The 10,212-nt window shown below is 48.8% G+C and overlaps 1 protein-coding gene across 1 annotated transcript; it reads left to right on the top strand.

The window, feature by feature from the left end:
* The first annotated feature begins 3,567 nt into the window (after window positions 1–3,567).
* On the top strand, window positions 3,568–7,220 carry LOC128712492 (tumor necrosis factor receptor superfamily member wengen). The gene is made up of 4 exons (XM_053807386.1): window positions 3,568–3,981; window positions 4,059–4,260; window positions 5,678–5,836; window positions 7,054–7,220. The coding sequence occupies exons 1-4, from the start codon at window positions 3,568–3,570 to the stop codon at window positions 7,218–7,220; spliced, it is 942 nt and encodes a 313-aa protein (XP_053663361.1).
* The last annotated feature ends 2,992 nt before the right edge of the window (window positions 7,221–10,212 follow it).

The raw sequence follows: 10,212 nt of genomic DNA, 5'->3' as shown, positions 1-10,212 counted from the left end.
CCGCAAGAGGCAAACGCAAAGAGCGAGGGAAGAAATAAAGGGATGGCAGAAGGAAAAGATCGACTGTAAGATTAGCTGTGGGATGGGTGTGGTGCTTTTCCTCCCATTGCCATCCCCGCGCCCCGTTCCTATTTGGGTTTGGTTTCGAATTTTCCCGACCATAACGAGCGGTGTGTCGTTTGTTCTCGGTTTTCCCCGCACGCCAAGATGTCCTTCTGGGGCACTTGGACCGCATCGCTGAAGGTTTAAACTTTGTTAGCAATAAAACATACGAAAGCGCACAACTACGCAACCAACTCCACCCTGAAGGGCCATTTTTGTGAGGCTTCCTCCAGCCGGGACATTTTCGATTCCGCACACGCATGTCGTTAAAAAAACGTTTTTTCACTGGAAGAAATGCCACTTTTGGCACTGCCGGAAGTCGGTCAGGAAGGGTAACACACATCCACACGCGTGCCCCGGGGAAGCGCGTGCCAGAAGCGTTCCGGCATTAGCTATAATCGGTGTTGCGTGCTGGATGGCGCGTGTTCTGGAACCGACACTTTCTTGGCAGAAATACAAAAAGCGAAGAAGAGAAAGCAGCAACCAATTCACAATTTCATTTGTTTCCGTATAAAGTTTTCGAATAGTTTCGAATTGCCTCCCTCCCACGGCACGATGAAACGCTTCCGTAGCCGACACTCGCCGGATTGGTTTGGTGAGTGTAATCGGTAAGCGCGCGAGCGCTCCTCCGACAGGTTGTGTGGAGGTGTTTGTTTTGCAGTTCGAATCCCGCTCCCGGTTTACGCAGCGGGTGGTATGTGTGTGGCGATTTTGTGTAAGCTGTTTTTGAAAGAGAGTGCCTTTAAAAGAGCTTCATTAGATTCGTATCAAGGGTTGGCTCACGTACGAGCGGGCTTATTGAATGACTGGAAAATGACACATTCCTCATTTTGTAAAGCTTTGCAAAATTGACAGCTTAGAATACAAACAACATCAACCATTTTTGGGCATATATCCAGAAGATGTCAAAGTGCCTAGATCTTGGCAGCTCTATATGAATTGAGTAAAAAAAAGCTCCGATTCTACTAAAAAATACATTGACAACCCTTTATGCTTGATTGATCGTTTTTGAGGCATCATTTACATGACATGATGAACATGATGAAGTGCAACTTAAGCTTCATTATAAGAGCAAAGATACTTAGGATGAATTCCGACTTTTTCCGTTAAAACGGCCAGGCCATATCGACTTATTCTTCACCCGATAATCAGTCCCTGCTGCGAGGGATTGGTTTGGATGGGATTTTGGTCCGTTCCGTTCGTGTGAAGATCAACTACGCTACTATTATGCCACCGGGCCACCTCTAGGTTCCGACGTTAGTGGTCAATAAAAGCAATGATTCTACTATTTGCCTACTTGAAACTATAAAATCCGTTTCGACTAAGGTTGTATTATGGATGTGCCAAAGTACACCCCCAATATGATTCATGATAGCCGGGCAATGGCGAAAAAGATACCAAAATGAAAAGGTAATGTAAACAAAATCTAAAAGAGGTAATAAAGCAAAAAGGAAAACACTGCGATTGAAGATAGTTACGATGTGTAAGCAGGGCCGGGCAATTTTCCTTCACGCCCGCCGTAATTGAACGGGACCGAAGTAATTGGTGGCGTCTGGTTTGCGTTCTTCCCAGCATCCACGGGGATGTGTGGAATGGAAGGTAACCACTTCGGGTGGTTTTGTTCATGCTGCAATCGGAACAATTTGTGTGTGCGCTAGATGCAATATTTGCGCATTGACGTCATTCGGGGCGTCTTGTTTTATGGCGATCTGGGCAGCGGCATGCCACAACGGGGGTACGAGAACGTGCGGCGGGCAATAAAATCTGAGCCGCCTTTCTGACGCACTCGGGTGGTCTATTCTCGTACGGTACGGTTTGCAGCTCCTCGTGGAACGGTGGTTTGTATCACCGTTGGAGACAATTCCCTTACGCATCCTTAAGGTCCGTCCCTTCTCTCATACAGCTGAAAACACATGTGTGTTTGCATGCTGTTTCGCTTTCTACCGGCACACATGGTCATGACAAATGCTGGCAAAACAAACGATATCTACTTCCGGCCCCGGGACGGTTCGGGACGCCTCGGTCGGAAGGGAATTGTTGGTAAAACATAAGACATCGGTTGCAGTTGGCATAAAACACACAGCCCCAACAAATGGTGCGACAAACCAATCCATAATATTTCCAACGCTTTCAGTGGTGCCTTTTGCATATGGAAACGAACTAAAACTGAGAATCGGTTATAGCCACTGTGCAACTAAAACTATTTTCTCTACCAGCAAAATAAAACGCAAAAGGAACAAAAAGGGAAAAAGCGAACCAAGAAACACAACAAACTGCCACATTCTCTAGCGCTGCCGAGGAAAACTTATTTATTGTGGCACCTTTCCGGCTGTCCCGGCGGGTTGCAGTGGTGCAACGTAACAATAAGCAATTGCATCGGGCCAGTCCGCGAAAGTTGGTTGGAGGGCCGTTTTAGAGCGTACCTTGGTTCAACCACGGAATCGTTAGCCGTCAGTCACGCGCATTTCGTGCAGGAAATGAGGAACAGCTATTCGCCCAACCGCTCAAACGATCGTTTGCTGCCTCGCTGGCGTCACGCAACCGGGGAGCTGGACAAATAGACAGGAAGAAATAATCAAAATAATAGCATTTATGACATTTATAAAATATCCCTTAAATAGAATGGGAACTATTGGATAGTCTTTTCAGTTAGTGAATACTGTTGTTGCAATTGCAACTCAAAATAGCTCCAAGTAGCTTGTCAGAACGTTAAATATTGGAAACATATGTTTGGATTTCCGGGCGGTTCGGTGGCATGATGGTAGCGGCGCCGGACTTTACACGAGACGGTTCGGACCAAAATCCCATCACGGACTGCTTTCAAACCCAAAGAACAAGAATTGCCTTAGCAACAACCGATTAGATCTCACGTTGCATTTTAATTACACCCATCCATTCGTGTGTCCCTTTTCCTCGTCTCACTCTAAAGAAAAGAAAATTCTCATTTGCGAGGTTTTGTGGTGAGCTCCCGTTGGGAAGTAAGTGAGCGCGGAGTGTGTGGAGTGGAGTTTAATATTCTCTTACGCCATCAACACCCCGTTCCTTGCCTTCTTGTCATCCCTCCCACCACGAAATTGCGTATGGAACGTGCGTGATCGATGGCTATCGGGTGTGTGTTACTTGGGTAAAGAAATAATAAACGCGTACCGGAAGTGGACACTACACCGCCACATTTGGAGTACCTCTAAGTAAAAGATGGTGAGGTTCAGAAGAGCTGGAGAGGAGAGACGGAACGAGAGAGAGAGAGATAGATAGCATTCATTGATTGGATTTCATTCGGACCCCCAGTATAGAAGTTGTTAATGAATGAATTTCTTGTGTGTCCAAACATGGCCGTGGGGGCCCATCTTTACTCTACTTCCGGTTTGCGCCATCTTGACAATTTTATTTTATTGTTTTTTTTGCATTATAGATACGTTCACGTGTGTAAGAAAACACACACCAATACATCCACTCACACACAAAATGACACACGTATCAGATAGGTCCGGAATGGCGCAGATGGGACGTCGACGAAGTCAACAGCGAACGTGTCGGGGCATTATACCGACCACTACGCTAGTGCTGCTCGCCATCTTGCTTCAGCTAATGGATCTCGGCGATGGGCCGGGGGGAGGAAGCGGCGGGTCAATGCTGGTGGGGGCGGCTTGCGAATCGCGCAAAAGCTGGTGGGATCCAACGATAGGCGAGTGCGTACCGTGCCGTGTCTGTGCGAATCATCAGGTCGTCCTGAGACCCTGCCAGGACTATATGAACACGGTTTGCGGCACGATGAAGGATCTGACCGCGGCTGATCATCGCCCCTACCCGCATCTCCCGGACGGGAACGGTAATGGGATTGGACCCTTGGGCCGTACGCGCGACCATCACTGGAAAGAGGTAAGATGCGAATATCTGGAGGTATTATAGGCGTACCATATTTGCTGACTATTGTTTTGCGCTTTGGTTTACGGCAGGAGCGTCGGAAAGAGGGCGATGGTGTGGAGGGATATCGGCGCGTAGTGCCGGCCACCAGCACCGAGGAGATTCTGTGGGACTGGCAGGTAGCGTCACTGCTGCTCGCCATCATCGGGTGTCTGCTGTTCCTGCTGGCAGCAGCCTGTGTCGCCCTCAACCAGAGTCGTCAGTGGCGCCGCATCGAGAAACACTTTGACGCTGGTACGTTGATATTCGTTAGAGAGGTAGTTTGAGAATAATGTCTAGATGTCCAAGAACACTAGAACTATAGAACTCAAGAGTTATAGAACTGTAGAATTCTAGAACTCTAGAATTCTAGAACTCTAGAATTCTAAAGCTGTAGATCTATAGAATTCCAGAACTCTGGAGCTCTAGAACTCTAGAACTCTAAAACTGTAAAACTCTAGAACTCTAGAACTTCAGAAACCTAGAATTCTGGAACTCTACAACTCTAGAACTCTAGAACTGTAGAACTTCATAACTCTAGAACTCTACAACGTTAGAGCTCTAGAACTCCTGAACTCTAGAATTCCTGAGAATAGAACTTCAGAAATCGAGAACTCTAGAAATAACCAAAGAAAGAGCTAATTTCAAAATGGCGCCATCTCTTAATATCTTAGCTGCATAGCACTGAAAACAATGTCTGGGTGCAATGTAAACAAAAACCTCACTCTGTATTTTCTGCACCCGCATGTCAACATACTGGCAGGCGTTTATGAGTTGCCATAAATAGGGCTCGGTGTCAACAGATTTGTGTTGACATCGGGCATAGAATGCACCCTAGCGTCGTAGAATGTGCGTCGATCGTTAGGGCGCACAGTCTAAAGATGGCTTTTTTTTCGCACACCTCCACCGCTCTGGCACCAGTTTGTCGGATTGCACGTCCCTCCTCTCCCATCCGTCGTGATCGTGAGCTGCCGGGAGTGTGTTGCCAATTTGGCTCACATCTGCGTCCGCCACAAAGCGAACCGGATGCGTGAGAAAACACGGGAACTGTTGAGTGGAAAAATAAAAAACACACACACACACAAACACGCACACGCGCGCAAAAACGAAGCTGTAATGATGGCGTCGTTATTGGTACGGAGCGCATTGCGCCGCATCTCCGGAACCATGTTTGTGGGTTTGGTTTTTAATTTTAGCTCGGAACATCAGCAAATCCCTCCAACCACGAGTGTTGGACGCAAGGTGCTGGTGCGAGAGTAGGAGCGGAAGAAGAAAAACTTATAACAAGACAGCCATTTAATCTGTGCATCGTTTGACGTTTATGGAATGTGCTGTATGCGAGTGGCGTGGCGATATCCTCGCCGTATCTCGTGCCGTAAGACGCTTCCGTAACGCTTGAAATGAGGTCGATTGTGTGTGTTTTTTTTCTTGTTGTTGCTTTCATTTCGTATTGGACGACACATTGCGGTGCGTTGCAGAGGTGCCGTTGCTTCCGGTTCGGTGTTCCGGACCAGCATCGCAGCTGGGGGTTTTTTGAGGATTTAAAAATAATCTCCTCATCAAACGGTAGACGGTGCGACGTTCGCCCAGAAGTCCACGTCCGATGGGACCGTCACCGACTGTCACCGAAGCTAATTCCTGTCCCGTGCCCGCTTGTTGATCTTTCCCGCAGATATGGAAGCATTATCCGCGCAGCTCGTTAACCATCTGGCCAGCATGCAGCATCTCGAGAGCGGACCGATCCTGCTGGAGAACTTCGATCACGGGCGGCTCCGGAGCACCGGCCACCATCCGATCGAGGTCCGGTGCGTCTACCTCGACCAGCTGCTCGGTAAGTAACCTCACAAAAACGATCCAGTTGACCAGCACCAGCACTTTCGAGGGAGATGTAATTATAGAACGGGTGGAACTCGCTATTTCCACCGGTGCGAACGACTCACAGGTCGATTTCCTCGGAAGTGAAACCGAGTTTGTTTATGCACACTCGAGCCGACTTCCAACCGATCCAATCGCAAGCGCTATTCGCAGCTCATTAGGCAAGCGATAGCGGTACTCTCTATTCCGCCCCACCCCGTTAAGAAAATCTAGCTGCCCCATTGCTGCCACCCATCTGTGGGGTGCGCACCCCCGTTCTAGTGTTGCTGGCTGGGGGGTTGCATAATTTCCTTCACGTTGGAGCCCATTTCCCAAGAAAATAAAACCAATCCCGCGCGAACCCGCATTGCGGTCGTTTCCGCTTTTCCGCGGCAATGGGGACGGTTTGTCGCGTTGCGGTTGATATTGTTCGTGTGTTCTGATGGGTGGCGCACCCCTCTAAGGGGGGAGGTTTAAAAATAAAGCAACCGTTCCGTGCCACTGTGCGCAAACAGAAAAATAAAACAGGACCACTACGAGCTGCGAGCCGAAGGGCATGGATATGCAGCTGTATATTTATACCCCGCGTGCATCTTCGCTTCTTTGGAAGCGTAATAAAACCGTGGCCGGCGAGGTGTGGATGTGCAAATGCAGTTCCTCCCCCCCTTTTATTTTTGTACATTCAATCATCACCCTGCCGCGCCGTATATCATCTTTGTTTTTCGCCGTTGTTATTGGCACCGGGGCCGTAAAATGCGTTTCGGTGGTTGTTTTCCTGTTGGAGCACACTTCTTGGAAGGTTTTGCGATTCCGGCGCAGCTTTCGACAGCGTACGTTAGATGAATTGTTGATATGCGTTAATATTATTGGCTGGAAAGGGGGGGAAGAAGTGGAGGAGAGGGGCGAATCTTGAAAGATGGGAGTAATGGGTTGTTTGCTTTAAATGTGTCGGTATTGCTTGGCAACTTAGACGTTGATGAGGTGCTGACACGAACTCCCTGCCATCATCCGTTCCGCCCGGAGGACTACCTAATTCTGGCCGTGGCCGCTTCGCTGCGAGCAATACGGTTGCCTGCATAGGGGTTCTACAGCACCGGACCCACCTACCAATGATGGCATCTTCACAACTTCCATCCACCTCACCCGAGTGTTTTTTTTCGCTTTTCCTCTTCCTGCTTCGCCAACACCATTTAGATGAGAAATGTGCGCAGAAGGCGCTGAGCGTCCAGCCGGCGACCGGCAATCTGTACATCGAGGAGTCGATCGATACACCCCGCATCCAGTCATCGGTACCGTCCATCCCTGCCCGATCACCAGCAACACCGGCGGTCCCACCGATCTCCCCTATCCGGCACTACTGAAATGCCGGAAGCGGCGGATTCGCTGCCGGATGTGGAATGTGACGCAGGAATTTCCGGGAGGCAAACAACACCAGGAGGGCACCCTAACCCTAACTAGCAAGCCGAACGGGGGTAGGTCTTAGACGATAAGTACCACATACGAGTGCGAATGGGAACCGAGGGGGGGGAGCGCCACACACTGCGTTAAGTACGGTGCTTGTGTGCCTTAAGCTAACAATTCTTTAAACTGTACAAAGCTACGACGCAGAGCTCGTACGTCACGCGCCACCGCCATCCCAATGAAACTGTCGAATTTTGGTCGCGAATAGAACGAGAACGCGAGAGGGAGCAGGAAGTAAACCCATACTAGGGAACTGGCAGCAGAGAAGAGCAAGTAGAGAACGATTAAAAGAAGATACGGCCATACGATACATTATAGGACAAGATGTGCCTTTAAGTGCTAGTGTGTATATATATATATATATATACAGATAAACAAGTAAAAAACTATCCCCAACACAGCTTACACCGCGTACAGCCCTCCACACGCTAGCATGTGCGTTTGGTATGTGTGTTTGTATAGGTAACTGTCGAAATGTATAGCGAAAACGGGCATACAGCCGTGTCTCTGCTGCGCGTCTTGTTGTCATCACCCGCACACAAACAACGCGCGCACGATGGTCGTGCGGGTATTCGTATTTTTTATTCGCGCTAGTAGTAATGTTTTACGCCATTAAAAAAATCAGTGCCTACACGAGAGAAGCAGCCGGTGTAGGTGTTACGGACGAGAAGGTAGTTTAGTGAAACTAAGCCAAGGCACAGTGTATGGGCACGTACGTGTGTCCTTTCTTTTATAACGCTGCTAGTCCCGAAATGCGTATCACGATTTGCTTATCGATCATGAGCGAAGAAGAGAGAGAGAGAGAAAGGATAGAGGTACGACGATGTGCGTGCGGTGTTTAGCTGAAACCTCTCTATCGCGCATCATTATCATTTCCACATTGTAAAACCACCGACACACACAAAGCTCAAAATCAAACGCATCGGAATGTGTGTTTTTGCTACCTTTGTAAGCGTCCTTCATCCATCTCCCTCTATCCACCGCGATGGTGCAGTTACCCGGCACAGTCGTACAGGCGGTCATCTTTAATCTAGATTTGGTCATGGTTTGCGCATCACTTCAATAGTGTTGCTTGTATTGCGGGGTGGAAGCAGTTGCAGTGCCCATCTGCATGTACCATCTGCGGGAACGCAACGCCAGCCTGGACGACCAGTGCTGCAATCCTCCCCCCCTTCAAATTGGACCACCCGTCGTCCCTCTTTCTCGAGCTCATTGTAAAGCGTCAAACGTCAGCTTCAAATGCTTCCACTGTACGTGCGCGGCATGGTTAATCTGGTGTTGTTTGTACGGTGGAGTCACTCGGAGGTGACACTTGTCCAAAATCTTGTCGCTGTTTTTGGGTTTGTCACTCGCCGCAAAGAGTGTACGGCACAGCAACGTCACGTTTGGAGAGTGGAAGTGTCTACTGCTGTTATGCTGTTGGGTGCTTACTTGCATTAATGGTTTAAGGTTCGCACCAGGTGCGTTGGAAGCAGTGACTTTTGACATACAATTCTCGGGAACGTTTTCGACCTATTGCCAAGATCTCACCAGAATTGTAACGCGAGTGGTCCTCAGATGCTATTGGAGAAGGAGATCCCGAAAGGAACGGAATGTCATGTCCCGCAACACCCACTCGACGATCTCCCAGACAGCGAGACTCCTCGCGGGTGGGTTGTTGTTTCGTTTTTGACAGATTGTGGGCCGGCGTGGCGTGTAACAGGTGAACCCCAGGGCGTCCAAAGGGTCAGGGTCGTTGCTGTGTTGGTGAAAAAAAAAGAAGGTCTCATCTGCTCGTAAATAGTGCCGGCCGAGCCGTTTGGCAAGCGCTCAACTTAACGCCCAAAGTCCCAAGCCAAGAATCGAACGATCGGTGCGTGAAATATTACGGTCGTTGGCAAACGGTGCGAGAGCATTTTCGAAGATTCGGAAGATCTGGCAGCTGTACTGTCTTGTTACGAACGCTGCTTTTTTTGCTGTTTTGGCCACGGGAACGCTTCGTTGCAGCGGGAGCGCCGGAGTGCGGAGGTTTATTTTCGTGTGCACGGGCTCATCTCATCGCTGTACGCATCCCGTCCCTTTCGCGCCCCTACTCGCCACCGGAGGTCCACAGTTTCGTCTGTATACATCAGAACACTTGTGTACGTTCCACACCATCTTCTTCAAGCTCGCCTCTACAGTTCAACCATGCATAAACACACCAATCTGTTGTGTCTTCCAATTCCGTGCCCTGTGGTGAGTGGAAGTAAGATGATAAATGATGAACGCTCTCTCTCTCTCTTCATAACGCTCGGAAAGCGACTCAAGCATATCTGTAATGATGATGGTTTTCACTGCTACACACTGTACGTGCACCCACACACGCGCTTTTCCTCAAACTGCCAGCTAGAGTACGCAGCATCTGGTTTCCGGGAATGTAAATTATGCGCCCGTGCTGAGATTGAATTTCACCGGCATGACGAGAACCCGAACAAGGAGAACCAACAACGTCCCGAACAGAGAACACCCATCGTTACAACGGCTTTGCAAGCACGCATCGCACAGAAGTGAACGAGATTGCATGCAAAATGATTCGTTACTGTACTGCTTCCTAGCTACATGCTTTAATTTTCACCAGTTAAAACGTCACACAGGAAGAAACTCCAACACCATTAGCGGAATAGTGAAGCCTTAATATTATCCCCTATAAAAAAACACACACACCAACGGGCGCGACAACGGATTGCTTGTATGCAAGCCGTACGCCAAAGACGGGTAAAAATTCAAATACGAATGTATTAACACTAGAGCGACTAACAATGCTGCAGGCGAGGGTGCTTCAAAAAATGGACTCACTGATAGCGAACATGTTGTCTAGCACGGCCCAGAGAACTATTCTGTTTGTTTCTCTGGCTTCGCTCGTATTGCTTGAGC

The sequence above is a fragment of the Anopheles marshallii genome, chromosome X (genome assembly GCF_943734725.1).
Source record: "Anopheles marshallii chromosome X, idAnoMarsDA_429_01, whole genome shotgun sequence".
NCBI lineage: Eukaryota > Metazoa > Arthropoda > Insecta > Diptera > Culicidae > Anopheles > Anopheles marshallii.
Note: the sequence above shows the minus strand (reverse complement) of the source record. Positions and strands in the feature narration are given on the sequence as shown.

Excerpts from the sequence above, each read along its gene's own strand:
- LOC128712492 (XM_053807386.1), top strand. The coding sequence starts at position 3,568 with ATGACACACGTATCAGATAGGTCCGGAATGGCGCAGATGGGACGTCGA. Across the intron at positions 3,982-4,058 it reads GCGACCATCACTGGAAAGAG|GAGCGTCGGAAAGAGGGCGA; the intron begins GTAAGATGCGAA and ends GGTTTACGGCAG. Across the intron at positions 5,837-7,053 it reads CTACCTCGACCAGCTGCTCG|ATGAGAAATGTGCGCAGAAG; the intron begins GTAAGTAACCTC and ends AACACCATTTAG.